Source organism: Ascidia mentula, chromosome 8, assembly GCF_947561715.1.
Source record: "Ascidia mentula chromosome 8, kaAscMent1.1, whole genome shotgun sequence".
Lineage (NCBI taxonomy): Eukaryota > Metazoa > Chordata > Ascidiacea > Phlebobranchia > Ascidiidae > Ascidia > Ascidia mentula.
This window is the reverse complement of record NC_138573.1, coordinates 7,686,052-7,702,741: the sequence shown is the minus strand read 5'-3', so window position 1 is coordinate 7,702,741 and position 16,690 is coordinate 7,686,052. Positions and strand designations below refer to the sequence as shown.

Genomic DNA, 16,690 nt, shown 5'->3' with positions numbered 1-16,690 from the left:
TTGGTACATGTTGTGTTGTTCTGGCGCAGTTTTTAAACAAGACAACCCCGTTTTTTTTTAAATAAAAGCCATTCAAACATGGGCTTGGAAAGGTTAACTGCTGACAATATTACTTTAAAAGTTTGTGACCGTATAACTTTCTTGGCTTTTTATGGCTGCTTTGAAACATATGCTTGCCAGCAAAGTGCAAAATATTTCAGGACTTTGTTTCAGAAAACACTATTGTAAGTGAAAACCTTTCCAGGACAACACTTTCTGTTCGCAAGGATTTTCAAGCAAACAGGATCCGAACAAGGTAGCGATTATCTGTAGACGCAAGCCAAGGGACCTTCTAAAAATTGCCGGCTGGTGGATTCCTTGCCCGGCGAAGCACAAGTTGCCATTTGAGAAAGCACTAAGTCGTAGTACGATAACATGTTGGATATTCGCTTACAGGCCCGTTAAAGAAAAGCAACAAAACGGGCAGACGGCAGTGTGCCTTGCGATTAGGGACACTTGAAACTTGCTCAAGCGTGTCGATGCGGTTTCCCTAACAGCAGCTGCACTGTTGATATAATGTAGGAAGAGAAAAAACAAATATATGACCTAAACGTTGACATCCAAGGGCATTCCACAAGTAGTAAATGGCGAAAATCGCACAAACCGCAATATTGGGTATATCCACTCAGTAATCACCTATACAGCGATTTTGCACGTGCACTGAATGGGGACACTCGATATATTGGTAAACACACCTGGTCAGGTGTTACGAGCTTCAAGGCAAGGCAGCAACCCCAATAAGCGAGAAGTGTTGAAAGTTTGCGGAAACGCATTTAAAACGTTGATAAAAATGTATACGAGATTGCGATCTACCAACCTACACCAAACATGGCCGAAACCCGCATCGCATGAACAAAAAGTCTTATTTGCTCAACGCCGGCCGTCGCTCGGCCAACCCCAGATTTCAACAATGGAAAGGCAAATAATGATGGTTCGATCAATCTAGTAGCCAAGTGGCAGGGTCGCGATGTGTGGGCCACTCGCGGGCAGCAATCGCAGTGGCCCAAGCACAATGGTGGACAATCGGACAGCAGGTAATGGGCCTATTGTACGGGCGATGCAGGCCGGGCCGAGGGCCATCGATATCAATCAGCCGGGCGGCGTGGATTTAGTAAACGGATACCGCGCAAATCCAACACATAAACAAGCGAAGCCACCCGCAAGGGACAGCGGGCGACATGTAAGTCGAGAGGATGCAAATACCCGGACGCTCCTGCACGTCCCCTTGCCCGCAATGCGAGTGATCTTAGACAAACAAGGGATTTTGCCGCCGGGCAGTGTTACCGCCATCCTGGTAGATGCATAGGTGGAGGTTATAACAGTGTTCTTCATGTACAAGCTCCCTCGCCCAACGCCCGCGCTTTTAAGTCGAGGACGTCTAAAGGCTAATTCTGTGTGAAAGGAGTGTTTGGGTTGAGAACATCGACACAATATATCGGAATCCGTGCCCACGACAGGGTGTGTTGTTGGAAGGAGTGCGAAAGATTTCGGCGTCAGGCTTATGAGGTCCGACTGGCACAACCCACACTTCGATTGAGGCGAAGAAATCAGAAGACAATCTTGGTTCCCAGAAAATGAGGCACGTAACCAAGAGAGTTTTTGGTTTTCGGTGCTTCAGAGGTTGCGTTGCACCAACAACTTGCAGCAATAACACGTTGGGTTTGCCGATAGCGCAATTTTTAACAATGACTTTGCCTCTTAATCGGGTTGTAAATAATTAATGAATTGGACGACAATAAAATATAGCAATCATCTTCCCACAACGAACGTATTAAGTCAAGTTATCGGTCGGGTTGGTTTGACACGCTATGCGACACACACACGAGGCGCTTCAATTAGCAAGGATTTGAAATGACGCTCCAAGGCGCGTGACGTCAACAATTGTCTTGCATTCGTTGTCTCAGAAGTCACATTCCGCCAAGGGGTCTCTATCACGCAATGTTCGGAAGCCTCGCCCTACTGACCGCTGCCTTTAAGTCGTCACGGGTTTCGAAAGCACTAAAATCAAAAAATAGACTCAAGACCCTCTTCGGCCCTGATGCAACCTCGATGATTTCGTTATTTAAACATTTGGTTCTCGCTATACCGCGTTGAAGGGTCATCGTCCATTGGAACAGCATTCGGTCCAGTCGACCGTGCGGTACAGGCCACCCTCTTATATGATGGTTATCACAACAGCGACGCTCGAAACCGTGGGATCGAAAATTAAGTGGACTCAACATCTGTCTAAACACGTTTGGCAAATGGTGACCAGTTATGTGATTGGTCATTGGTATGAAATATGCCCTGCATTGGCCCCTGCAATGGGTTGGGTCGAGACAACGTGGCTGGACCTTATCGTGCAATTAGCGGACGCCAAAGCCTGCTGACAGAAAGCAGGTCCTGGCGAACACAAAGAACGTTTCGGGCCCCCTACTTATCAATAAACCTGTCTGAGTTGAGTCGTTGTTAATAATTTTCCCTGTCATGTTTCCACACTTCGATACGGACACCGGAGCCCTTGATCAACTCGACAATCAACACTTGAAGGGGAATCGATAATGCTGACAGGACACAGTGTCAAATCATTGATTGCAACACGACGCGCCTGATTTAGATTAGCGCAGGCCTTTGTGCGTGGCCGCGACCTATGAACTGCATGTCGCGCTGTTGGCATTCAAACCACCTGGTATAATGGAATCCATATTGGACCCAGATTTCTTGTTGGAAAGAATTTCGATTTACCTGGGAAGACGGATATTTCCATTTCTACTGTGGGTGACTTAAAGCGACGACGGCTCGGCTAATTAGCAGACCCGATAGGAAACCTCAGGGGACGAACTTTGCAAAACTGTCGCGAAAACTATGTCGATCGTTTGTTAATCGAACGTCGAGAAACGAAGCGTTTTCGAAACGACGGGTGTCGCATTACGAGTGTTGCTGTCGAAACGGACCGATCTCAACAAGTTGCTTGAGTTAACGATCAATGCAGAGCGCTAACGAACCGAGATCCGATTACGGCATGGTGGGACCACCGGACAAAAGATTCCTCCGTTTTCAGCACAGAGCGCGATCAACTGAGCCACCCGGTGCGAGCCAAAGGCTGAAAGGAGTGGCGCATTTACCTGACCAATTGTCGTTAATCGCGGAGATTAGAATTCAGGGCTGAAAACGCCGCTTCGCCGAATCCAGGCAGGCCTCTCAGTAAGGATAGACAAGAGAAACGTACGCTTGAGGATTCGGTTACACTGAGCCGAAACCGCGCGCGCATATGATTAAATTGTTGGCCGCTTGGAATTGATCGGTCCGGGCAAAGGTGAAGCCGGGTTCGCGCTTCGACTGTTTCTCGCCTCTCCACATAAACAGTGGATCGACGCGGGCTCTTGGGGTTAAAGTTATCGCCGCCTAAGCCAACAATAGACGCCTGAACAAAAACAACCTGAGCTCGGGGCCTAATGCCGTGCTTTTGTGTCGCGACCGCGTTTACGTCACGGGGGGAAAATTGAATGATTGCCTGTAATCGTAAGGCGACCCTACGCAGTGAAATTCGTAGGTTAGGGCGAAAGAAGCTAAACCCAGAGATAACGTGCTGGTATATAAATGTGCTGTGGTAGATTTTTGTAACACGAATTGGTTAACAAAACATTGCCTTTACCTGTTGTCTGATCAATTCGGAATACGCCACGTCCCGTTCCGCCAGTGATGTAATATCCAATATCTCGTTCCGGATCCTGTAAGTCCTTGTCCACGGCCGAAACCGCACCGACCACAGTGTCCACGTCGGCGTTCTCGCGCACATTAAAACTAATAGTCCGTGGCTCGAAATACGGGGCGTTCAAATTCCTGTTCTCCGGGAGGACGCTGATTTCGAGATAACACACAGAAAAAGAAGCCTGTGTATCGCGAACTCGCGCCATCACGTTGTACCGACTCTGGGTGCGGAAGTCAAGTTTGTGTACAAGTCGCACTGCGCCAGTGCGCGGGTCGACAGCGAATCTGGGTTTGCGATCTCGCTTGCTGGTATGTCCGTCTGTGAAGGAGTAGGTCAGTTCACCATTCGCCCCGAAATCAGGATCGTGCGCTTGTAGCCAAAACAGCACAGTGCCGGTCGGCAGATCCTCGGCGACGCGCACGTTGTAAGAGGACTTGTAGAACTTGGGCGCGTTGTCGTTGATATCTTCAATCCGGATCTGCACTTTGACCGATGAGCTGAGGGGGTGGCCAGCGGAACTGTCGGTTGCGATGATTTTGAGGCTGCGCAAAACATTGGTATCATGTATCTTTAGGTTTATCTAATCTTAATTACATAGGAAAGTAATATCACAACTACAAAACGCTTTTTGCGAATAAAAAACAAAAACTTGACTCAAGATAATATGAACAAGCGTTTTTTCGTACCTGTATTCCTGTTTCCTTTCTCTATCCAATGTGCCTGTCACGTTAATATATCCAGTAATCGGGTTTATGGAAAACACACTACCACCAATATCGTTGACGAGCGAGTAGTGGATCCTCGCATTTTCACCTTCATCCACATCATGGGCCCAAACTTTTTGTTCAATCACTGTGCCAATGGGTGCGTTTTCGGCAATGGTAAAACTGTAGCTACCCTTGTCAAAAGTCGGCGCGTTATCGTTGACGTCACCGACCTTAAACCGTACAATGGCTTTCGAGGACCTTGGTGGTGTCCCCATGTCACTCACCGACACTGATAAGTTGTAGCTCGACCTGGTTTCGCGATCCAATGAGCGGACAAGACGAATCACTCCATTTCCAGGGTCAACCGAAAAGCAGCTATCCACGTTGCCAGCCACAATGGTGTACCAAAGTTGACCGTTAAAACCAGTGTCCCTGTCTATAGCTCGGATCCTGTACACCTTAGTGCCAATATCGGTGTCCTCTGGAATCGTTACGCGCATGAGTGCGGTTCTACTTGAAATTGCAGGTTTGAATGTATTCGGTAGATCCGATGTGCGGTTAACGTTGCTGTGGGTGTCTTTCGTTCGCGACAATTGCCGATTAAGGTTATCCAAGTACTCCTGTAGCGCCTCGGAATCCTCGCACCTCTTCTCAATATTCCCGGAAGCGGTTACTGTTATATTTACCACCACTGGAACGGATTCGAACTTCCCATCCGAGGCGGTAACCAACAACACGTACTTCGTCCCTATTCGGACCGACGAAAAGCTCTTATTCAACGTGATGCTGCATGTAGCAGGGTTGATGCTGAAACGACCCTTCTTGGTGTTCTGTAGTGAGCAGCTGATCAAGTTCGCATCCACATCAACGGAGCCAAGCAACAGTAATTGTGATCCGGGTCGGGTGGAGCTCGGTACCATCACAGAGCAGTCCCTCTTTGTAAACATGGGCGCGTTGTCATTGGCGTTGCGCACTTGCACGAAAACGTGGGTCTCGCTCTTTCGACTGAATGGCCTTCCACTATCTCTTGCCCGCACCCGGATGTCGTACACCTTATCGCCACCCATTGAATCGTAATCGAGCGCCGAAGTGGTGGTGATCGTGCCGTTGAAAGAATCGATTCGAAATGGCAGTTTCGAATAAGGGTGTATAATGCTGTAGACGACAAACCCGTTCTCTTCGTAATCCAAATCTTCGGCGTTCACCTGAGTTACCCGCGTACCTGGGGCTGCTGTTTCAATCACGCTTGCGGTATACGATTTACTGGTGAAACGCGGATCGTGGTCGTTAGCGTCAACCACAGCGATGCGAACATGTGTTCTGCTGCGCAGTGGGCCGCTGATAAGGTTTGCGTTGCTGGCCTCCACCGTTAGATCGTACTCTGAACTGCTGGTTCGGTCCAGTCGCTTGGCGGTCGTGATGAGAGACGTACGGCTGTCGATTCGAAACACGCTATCTGGATCGCCATCCACGATTGAGTACAGCAACTTTGCTTTGTGTCGAACATCACGAACGGTCGCTTCCACAAACCCAACTTGACTGTGAATAGGACTGGCTTCATCTATAGACTTCACAAACAAACTTGCATTGAATTGAGGCATTAGGGTCGCCTGGTCGTACAGGTTGACGCGTACAGTGACTGTGGTGCACTTCTGGGGGTCTCCACGATCGCACACTTTTAGTAAAACGTTTTTAAGTCCGCTAGTACCCGGTGGGACGTAGTTCAACACCAGTAAGTATTCAGAAGCGACCTTGCCCGGCTGAACGGCCATGTAAGCTGCAAATTCGTTGTTTTGCATAATACGGGGTATTTCGATTAGCCCGTGGTCCCCAGAGTCTGGGTCACTTACAACGAGAATGGCATGCACTCTGCTGCCGTACGCCAGTCTATCGTCCGCCGAAGAACTCGAGTTGTACGGCGTTTGCTGCTCGCGCACTAGCACCCTAGGAGCATGTTTATTTACTGCAGTTACAGTCACAGTGAGTGTTGTTTCTTTGGGTCTCGATGTCCTTGAAAGCTCAGCCTTCCGATCTCGGGCGATGATTCGCACCGAGTGCACTGCTTGTGTTAGATGATTAACTGGAGCAGTTAACTTTACCGCTCCAGTAATTGGATCTATGGCAAAATTGTTTGTAAAGTCCAAAATGCTGTAGTAAAAGCGTCTGTTGCTCGGGTCGCTGTCCGAGTCGGTGGCCTTCACCGTAGTGATGGTCGTGCCAATAGCCGTATCCTCCGGAATTGATACATCGTACGGCCGGGGCGGGAACAGTGGCTGGAAGTCGTTGATATCGCGTACTTGTACAGATACAGTGCAAAATGTTTCGTTGAACGAGTCGCGGGACAGAGCGCGGACCCGAACAGTGCAATCTCTGTTTAAAGACTTGGTGCGCAATTCCAAAAACACAAAGTTTCCCACCACCCTGGCGTCAACTTGGAATTTGGCGTCGGCGCCGAGCAAACTGTAGCGCACGCCCCTCGTCCTGTCAGTCAGCCACATTCCCATCATCGTGTCGCTTTCCACAGCCGCCATTCCAACCGACTTTTCCAGTACCGACGCTTCATACCGCGGTCTGGTGAACGTAAATTCCTCTTCGCGGGACGACGTGGCGTGAACAGCCAAGGTCAACAGTACAATTACAAAAATGCTGAGCTTATCCATTTCCGCGTGTGGAGTACGAACAGATCAACAACACGAAAATGTGATTCACAAACGCCAACGGTCCCGATTGCATACTTAGTAACAGTTTTGTAGTCCCTCGATAAACTGTACGTTATGACAAACTCTACACTCCATTAACATAATGTATTCTTCTACACAACAAGCAGCAAAATGTTAAAATGATAATACCTCCTTTTTCCATCTCTAATATTATTCATTCTGTGCGCGTCTGTTGAACGACTAAATCTGACGTGTTGTATGAAGACAACTTCAAAACACTCTGCACCTACAATGCGTTCGATTTTAAAAATAGTCTGTCTGGTTCGAAATCTAAGCTAAATGCGCAGCTGCATGTTGACAGGCCTGTACTAGTCAGCTCGTACAATGGGCACTTGCTGTGCTTCGTTCGGCGAGCGCTAGTTCAAACACCGCCGTCCGGCGCGCACTGTGCTGAATGAAATCTCTCACGCTGCCCGTGGGGCCTAGACTCGTTGAAAATTAACGAAGCGTGACTGAAAAAGAGTATTTGTCGCTTGGTGGTGGGGCGACATCTAACGGTGGTAGAAAAAATGCAATTGGAAGTTCAACTCTTCCGTCTATCAGAAACAAGTCCTAATTAAAATTTCTGTCGCTTTTTTCCCACAAAAAATCATGCCTAATTGTTGCAGGTACTTTCAGCTTTCACCTGCACGAATTTTTACTCTCACACCGCATATTAAAAATACCTCAAGCGTGCCGTCAGTGCTAAAATTAGGCCGGGGCGGTCTTGAACGCCGTTCCGGTAAGAACTAAACGGCTGGTGTGTCCCAAATAGTTATGAAAACATTACTTATTTAAGAAATCTTATCCATAGTATACGATGGTTAATTTTTTCCTGTCAATGCAAATCTTTTTTTTTTACTTTGAACTCTGCTGGTGTTGCTCTTGATCGCTTAACTAAACCGCAAATTTATACTGTTACAAATTTAGCAACACGTTACGCGTGGACTTTCGTAAGTGCCAGCATATTTTAACAATTATCGAGCGTCGATTTGCCACAATACATCAAATCAGGGGCGTTGTCCTACCCGTATCTGCAACTAATTGCTTTGCATTGTTCTCGGATTAGACCAATTTGTAGCCCTAATCTCAAAGTCCGAATTACACCGCATGTTTCCATTCGCTTGCATCCCCCGATGTCTCCAATGAACAGCAGATTGCTGTATATGTACTTCTAACTGGTGAGTGACGCCCGTTTTTGCATAGGTTTTGAACCACTGCCCATTTCTCGCAAACCAAAACTACTATCCCCTGCTTTTTATTATTTCAATAACACCAGTAAATTTTCTTTCGTCAACAATGTCAATCATACGTTATTAAACGACAGGATTATAAAGCCATACACCCAGCGCTTCAAGTGGCAGCCCTGAAACGTTTACCTGTTAATCACTACGTATGATTGTAAATGTAACACAGATGATTTAGTATGTTGTTCTTCCATAACTGCATATGTATATCTTCGGACATTTGTCTTGTCAAAGCATATCCATAATGACCACCGTTTAATTGTCAAACAAGGCAGTAAATGTGACAGGGGCGATTGAATGAGTTATACTTCTGCGTTACTTTTCGTTCGGCGGCAAAAGATACGCATCATTGTTTTCTTATAATCGATAGCGGTTGAATGTGTGTTTTGTAAGCTTCCTTTTTGAAACAAGTGCGCCACCACACGATAATAAACCGCCATACTTTGACAGTTGGGCAATCACACAAATTTTGCTTAGCTTGGGTAATTTCATTGGGTTTCTTATGACAAACAATTCACCACACATTGTGTTGTTGTTGCTGTCAGGTAATTTTCAAGAACTTTCTGACACACAAAAAAAATAAAGGAAATTGTATTTAACCAATTTCGTCTGGCAAGACCCTGTTATAGGTTATGATGCAGCAATTCAAACATGTGCCATACTCGAGTTGTATGTCACATACCCCTATGACATTTCTTAGGTCATGTGGTATTCTGTGTGTTTGTAATAAATGTAGACAAAATTTTCAGGTAGATTCTATTGCATCAAAAATGTTTGGCACGCTTCGTGTGTCGAGAGCAATTAGAAAAGTAAATTTAAATTTGTTGGCTGCTTGCCCCAGGCAAATGACCGCGGCCTTTAATTGCTCGATTCTGGAGTGGCTACTAGAGAACACGACCATCATTGAAGTATGTTCTTTATTACATCACAATCACTACAAAGTAAATGATCTAAAAATTCACTTGAAAAGGACCTAATACATGAATATGTACATAACAACGAGGATTTTAACTAGAGTCGGCTTGCTGCATATTAAGAATCAACAAGGCAGATGCTTTCCCGAGTTAGATAAAACCTGCTATTTACAACGTTCAAAATGGTCGGGTTCAAAAAAACCCGTTCGTAGCAACTGTCCTAACTTTCGTACAAGGGGATCAACTTGGCATCAGGTTTTGTGTGAAAAGTACAAAAATAGGTTAAAAGAAACGATATTTACAATGCGTCGCTCGACATTGAAAAGTTTTACCCAAAGACCTTTACAACATCAGAAACCGTCGTCCTGGTAACAGCTCTCAAAAAGTAAACACGTCACAAGTTGTGACGTAACTGTCCGACAAGGTAAGAAAAACACTGACAAAAGCGGATGCAATATTAAAAGCAATGTTGCAGTAAAGCGAAATGCAATATTGTAATATGTACGAGGCTTTCAGCACGGGTAAGACAAGAAATTGTGGTGTGTAACGGTATATAAGAAAAAGTAGTGCAATAGAAAGTTTCGGTTCAGTAAAAAGGACAAATTTTTTTGCAACGGACAAATTTGTTTGCAGATTAAAGAACAACAAAATTCCCTATCTGACGATGTTTATATTTGTTGGGAGAAAAGCAACAGTTTAAAAATATGTTTTCAGAGAAAGTAACTTTCGTAAATCGGGACACGAATGTGTTGTGTTCTCTGCCAAAACAGGTAAAAATCGCAGATCAGAACGTAGAGATTAGAATAAGGCAAAGTGTAATAAAGTACAACGAAAATACCACTTCCAACTGTTCCCACAAAAAATGCATCACTACAGTTGTTAGGAGCCCGCGATTACCGCCGGTAGTAGTAGTTGACGCCCATGTGGCTGTCCATCTCCCGATGTCTATCCACCGTACTAGTGTCATCTATGACGTAATCCAGCTCGATGTCTTTGGAAGAACGGCGGTAGTCTCGCGGCTGGGCGGGGACAACGTATGGAGGAGAAATCACACTGGATTCGGCCGCGAAGCTCCGTGAGGGTATTGATGATGGTGGCGCTGGCGTGGAACGATGGGAAGCTGTGACTATGGTGGATGCATCGTCTCTGACTGGTCGCGAACGTTTGCGAGTCAAGTTGTTGTAATTTGATGTGAGGATCATCAGGAAGTTGATCTGAACGAATATGGTATCGGGATAAATGCAGTAAGTTAACATACGGACCGTAATGGCATCGCGAAATGAAGAAACTATGTGTTTATATTGTTAGCTGGAGTCAGTACACACTGTTTCAATCTACCAGGTCTGATTAGCTCAGCTAGTAACTGACAACGGTCTTGCCTGCTAGTTTAAAACAGTGTGTAGCCTGTAGCTCACTGATCTTTAATAGCTGATTTTCTTCTACAGAGTTATTGTGTTGTGAAACCAAATATGACAAACAGGCTGGAAGTAACAAATTTGTACAAAATTTGTGCCAAATTGTAATCAAATAAATTTCCAGAAACAATTCTTACAAAAATGTAGCAGTTACCATTGCAATGATGATCAGCATACATCCAGTAAAGCACAACAGTGTGCATTGATAGACCAGATAATAGTTGTCACAATAATCTTTCAGTTTTCCAAAAGATCTCATCGTATCTCCTGTACCAGGTCCACAAATTTTTCCAAAGCCTTCATCTTGTGTGTTTCTAAACATGACCACACCTGCAAGCAAGAAGTTACTTATTTAAACAAAAGTAGCTATACTGGCTCTTAAAATCAATGTCACAGCAAAATTAGGGTGACATGCAAAAACTTTTCAAGCAAAAGACTTCGAATTGGTAGCAAAACATTTAAAACTTAGTTGAATCAAAACGTTGGTGAAAAAAAGTGTATGTTTAATTGTGCCAGTAAAGAATAGATTAATTGAAAAAGGTAACAAAACAACTATGTTTGTCAGTCGTCATATTTCAATATCATTACGACAATCACGCTTTGGTAAAATAATACATTGTGACATAAGTAAATAGATTTCTTCGAGAAAAATTCTCACTATCGTACAACATATATACCACCTAAACATAACCAAATTTGACTTGTTATACAACAAAGCAACACGAATACCTAGTTGGACAAGGTCAATGCAGATGGAGCCCAAGACCCCTCCAGTAAATCCTCTATCATTGAGGTCAGAACATCTCAACATGGTGATCCGGTAGTAATACACTGCAAGAGTTGTGAATGCAAGGAAAAATACCCAGGCCAATATTAAGATGTATGTTCCAAACATCAACTGTGCAAAAACAAATTAATTTAATTCAGAGTTAAATTTGCATGTTTGTAGTCTTGAAAATTGTTTCATTTGCTTGTCTGTAGCATATGCATCAGTACAAAACTACATCCAGTTAGGTCAAGTTTTTGGCAGGCTTTAATATGCAGTGCCTGCATTGACCAAGGTGCAGGTTTTTTGAAAAGTGTTGTAGGGGTGTTGTTATAAACCACATTAAATGACAAAAAGTTTTTTTGGAATGTGGATTCCATACTTTTTTTTGTTTTGGCAATGCTACAGTAAGAGTAAGGGCTAACATATCTAAACAATGACAGGCAGTGCAAAGCCAATTGGGCCATGCACAGAGACAACAATGACTTTCAAATACACCTGGACACACAAGACCAACAAAATGAGTTTAAATTAACATACCGATGATGTAAAGCAAATTCCTGCGCTGCTGTTTTTGCAGCTTTTATGTTTTTTGCGGAGCGATCGAGCTGTTCGATGGTTGTCACAACCGAGCATGATGGTAAATATGAACATGAATGGAATGATGCCATAAAATGAATATTTAATGGCTTGAAATCTGAAACAATACAAACATTTATGAAAATTGTAAAACAAAAACACATAGCATAGATTGAAATCTCATGCAACATGCAATTTATGTGTACTTACACTTCTGGCACACGATTACCCAAGTTTTCTGGGTCCCTCAACTCATAATGGGATGCAAGAGACTCTCCAGTGTAAATGTACTGGGGAGGTGGATCTTTGGCAGGATTTCCCTCAAGAGGTCCGTACCTCAGATACAAATCAAGGGTTTGGTCCAATGCAGTCCAGCCACCACCTGCCAGAAGCAATAGTATTTTACGGAATGTTAAAATTGTGTGAACCTTAAAGTTCTTAAGTAGCTGCAGAGAGGACGGTGGAACTTTTTTGGTTGTATAGTAGTTCTTAAACTTTTTATATAAGATGAACAAGAATTGTAGCACTTGTGACATAACAGTTATAAATAATAACCACCACAGCATTACATGCACAGTTTCAAAAGTCAAAACCATGGGTATAGTACAGGTGGAAAATATGTTGGTAACTACCGGTCCATAGTTGGTATGTACTGTAGGTTATTTGAGCAGAACAAAAGTATATTATTTCTAATGAAACAGTTGCTAATATGTTTCAAGAGGGGATATATTTGTAAGGTTAAGACCTATAAATGGGAGAACGTCAATCTTTTTCAATTTCCATTAATTTATGCAGCCCGTCACTTTTTGATTGACAGACTATTTAAATTTAGGGAACAAACAAAATCAATTACACAAAACTTTGAGAAATTGACTTTTAAAAAGACAGTGTCCGTACATGTGATTTCACAAAAAATACAACAAATTAATCCAGTTTAAAACTGTCTTACATTGAAACAGGTTTATCAATCAGCATATTATATTGTAACAGGATCAAATTGCAACGAATTATTTCCTGAATTGGCTTTCAATTAGTACTTACTACTTAGTACTATAATTGGATCCATATGTTATAAAGTTAGGAAGTTTGCTATTACTGATTTCTGACAATAATAAATCAGCATGGCATAGCAACACTTTACTATTAAAATACAAACATATCAGTCACAAACACAAACAAAATGGTGCATTTTGTGTCTGTCCTGAAAATAATTAGTAATTACTCGTCAATGAATTTGAACAGTAAAACAAAATTTGGCACTATGGGAAAAAATGCATATCCTTTCTTCAAATATTAAAACAGGACTTATCCAACATGAAACATACATAAGTCATTATTTGCAATTATCTATATATCTTATAGTTTGGTACTTAATGACATTATAGTATATTTGCATTGTGGTGAAGTGTCACAGTACTTTTATATATAGAACAGTTTAATTAAAAAAGGATACAAAACAATTATGTTTGTCTGTCACCATGTAACAATCACGCTTTGGTAAAATAATACATTGTAGCAGGAGTGAATGACCTATACCACCTACCAATAAACATTGCAAGTCCCAACCAACTCAAAAGAAGAGCGAAGGCGGTTGCAAAAGGCATCGTTCCAATCCATGTTAAACCATTTACACAGCTGTCACAACACCCTATAAAATGACAGAATTCACTCATTTTGCATAAAAAACACACTGTATAAACTATCTTCTAATCTCTTTGTGTTTTCGTTTTTGTGCAAAAATCTTATTAGCAAACTTTATGTCACTAGACAGTCACGAAATGCAAAGTACATAAATATAAACAAATTCATACCAGCATCTCGATATCTCACTCTTTTTCTTGGGGGAGGAGCGGATTTTGTGACGGAACCATTGACTAGCGGTTGTCGTGCAGTCACAATGCTGCTTGGAGCTGGTTCTTCCTCACGATGATCGTAAAATTCTGTTACTTCACCCTTTGGATCAATATGATAACCCTTATAACCACGATCAGTGATAACAGAATCATGGTCCAGGCTGTGTAGTGACATTCTGGTCCACTTTAACTGATTGACCTTACAAAAGAAAACAACACTTTTAATATATGATGCTTTACCCTCAGGCTTAAATTTAACAATAATTCTATGAATAACATTTGTTGTTTGCCTGAGTGTCCTGCATACCAAAAAAACATAGCTGTCTATCTACATTTTTCTATGTTTTACTAATGACAATTTGTAAAACGTTATATATATGTTTCTACCGACTGGATAGATACGTCTAAATATATCAGCGGTTGTTTTTAGATAAATAATTTGTTTCGTTTCCACTTAAGTTGACAAATAAACCATGTTTTTGACGTGACAAACGATAAATGATAATTCAAATCATTCTGTAACAATTGTAAATGCAAAAACAGAAATGAATTACATCACCACTCATTCTCACACAATCACACAGGTAAAACCGCCCACACAGTGACAGCGACGCACACACAAAGGCACAATAACCAAAGCGAATCGCGCAATTCTTCATTGAAAGACCAAGACTTGTCACGTGACTTTTGAAACCTATTCTCCTCAAATGCGATCTGTTGCGAGTGCTGCCAACTATAGTATTTTGACCAATATATTCACCACCGCCAGAAGCTTAAAATTAGAAAACAGTTATATTTAATTTACATCTTTCCCCTTTGGGGGTTGCTTGTACTATAAAAATTAATGTGTCACCATGCCCTTTGTGTCGTATGTTAGATATTGAAGGCATGAAAGCCAATTCCATAATAAACTGTTGCGTAGGACTTTATTGTTATTTGTTGCTTGCAGGCGCTAGAGGACTACTGTAGCTTGCTTTTGATGCAACGCAAAAGTATGAGGATCACCGGAGTTTTGTTGCATGAGGGCGCTATAGGACTATGGCGACGAACTTGCTTTGTTTCTCAATATGCGTCTTGATTGACTTCCAGGGCATTATATCACCTTATATATGATTGGAACATGTAGTAATGACTATCAAAAAGTCATTGTTTCATAAACGTCCCTGGAAGTAAAAGTAAGACATCAAGGACAACGCACAAAAAGCACGATTCATGCTGCCATTAAATGAAAAGAGGCTAAAACGAAAAAGGTGTACGTTGAAACACGAAACATAAACGGCATTTGCTTTTATTTGTTACAACAATAATTGCTCAGGTCTATGTAATTTACTTAATCCAGAAATTCCCGATAGAGGCGCCTCTGTGTATTGGTCTTAAAAAAGGTTAAAATATGTTGCGTGCGCAAAAGCGACCTATATAATGTAGGGATTTTGGTAATTCGAATAACTTGTGGTAATTCGAATATTTATCAATATTTTGTTTAAACTTGATTTTTTGAAACCGCTTTCTACAATCTTACATTTACATCCAGACTTTCTGACGCCATCGCTAGTTATCTCGCTTGTCTTACGTCTTTTAACTTACACTACTTCTTCTAAGTCTCCTTTGTCGCGTAATCGCAGCAATTATATCCTTGTTTCTGTCTCGTCTTTGATGTATCCCTATATATTTGCGACTCTTTCCACAAATAAACAGATTATGGCTTTCGGTCTAACAGATCAAAATGTGATCTCTCAGATCGTGGTTTTTGGTCTCATCGACCAGCACAGATCTCGGTTTTGTTCTGACAGGACCTGCAGACAGCTGTTGTAGAATTGATGGAAATTTTGTCTATCGAAAGTTTGCCTACCTAACACCATAAGCTGCGTCGCCGAAGTTGTATACATGTCGACTCAACAAGGTTTGCAAACTTTGATGTAGCTAGTTCTGACAATGCAATGCAGAAAATTATCAACCGTTTACTAACTCCACTACGCGCTCTAGTGATTTTTAAATTGATACCCGAACTTGTATACTCGGCACCAATTGTATCAAACTTTACGGTTATCAAACTTTACATAAAATAGTAAAAGAAATAGAAAATTAAATGAAAAATGTGTTGACGTACATCTACATAACTTTTTCAAAAACGTAAAACCGCCCACACAGTGACAGCGACGCACACACAAAGGCACAATAACCAAAGCGAATCGCGCAATTCTTCATTGAAAGACCAAGAATTGTCACGTGACTTTTGAAACCTATTCTCCTCAAATGCGATCTGTTGCGAGTGCTGCCAACTATAGTATTTTGACCAATATATTCACCACGGCCAGAAGCTTAAAAGTAGAAAACAGTTATATCTAATTTACATCTTTCCCCTTTAGGGGTTGCTTGTACTATAATAATTAATGTGTCACCATGCCCTTTGTGTCGTATGTTAGATATTGAAGGCATGAAAGCCAATTCAATAATAAACTGTTGCGTAGGACTTTATTGTTATTTGTTGCTTGCAGGCGCTAGAGGACTACTGTAGCTTGCTTTTGATGCAACGCAAAAGTATGAGGATCACCGGAGTTTTGTTGCATGAGGGCGCTATAGGACTATGGCGACGAACTTGCTTTGTTTCTCAATATGCGTCTTGATTGACTTCCAGGGCATTATATCACATTATATATGATTGGAACATGTAGTCATGACTATCAAAAAGTCATTGTTTCATAAACGTCCCTGGAAGTAAAAGTAAGACATCAAGGACAACGCACAAAGCAAGATTCATGCTGCCAAAAAATGAAAAGAGG

At 42.4% G+C, this 16,690-nt stretch overlaps 2 protein-coding genes across 4 annotated transcripts in view; both read right to left on the bottom strand.

The window, feature by feature from the left end:
* Nucleotides 1–7,244, bottom strand: part of LOC145911417 (protocadherin Fat 1-like) — a 49,315-nt gene extending 42,071 nt beyond the window's left edge. For all 3 annotated transcript variants that reach the window (XM_082998739.1, XM_082998741.1, XM_082998740.1), the window contains exons 1-2: nucleotides 4,417–7,244; nucleotides 3,674–4,272 (exon numbers count right to left, since the gene is read on the bottom strand). In XM_082998739.1, the coding sequence (XP_082854865.1) occupies nucleotides 3,674–4,272; nucleotides 4,417–7,097 (3,280 nt within the window). In that variant the 5' untranslated portion in view covers nucleotides 7,098–7,244. The remainder of the gene's footprint in view (nucleotides 1–3,673; nucleotides 4,273–4,416) is intronic.
* Nucleotides 7,245–9,292: 2,048 nt separating this feature from the next.
* Nucleotides 9,293–14,131, bottom strand: LOC145910925 (neuronal membrane glycoprotein M6-b-like). Its single transcript, XM_082998146.1, has 7 exons — nucleotides 13,869–14,131; nucleotides 13,601–13,705; nucleotides 12,268–12,439; nucleotides 12,019–12,175; nucleotides 11,442–11,610; nucleotides 10,867–11,042; nucleotides 9,293–10,511 (listed from the first exon to the last, which is right to left on the bottom strand). The coding sequence occupies exons 1-7, from the start codon at nucleotides 14,083–14,085 to the stop codon at nucleotides 10,191–10,193; spliced, it is 1,317 nt and encodes a 438-aa protein (XP_082854272.1). The 5' UTR covers nucleotides 14,086–14,131; the 3' UTR covers nucleotides 9,293–10,190.
* Between the last annotated feature and the right edge of the window lie 2,559 nt (nucleotides 14,132–16,690).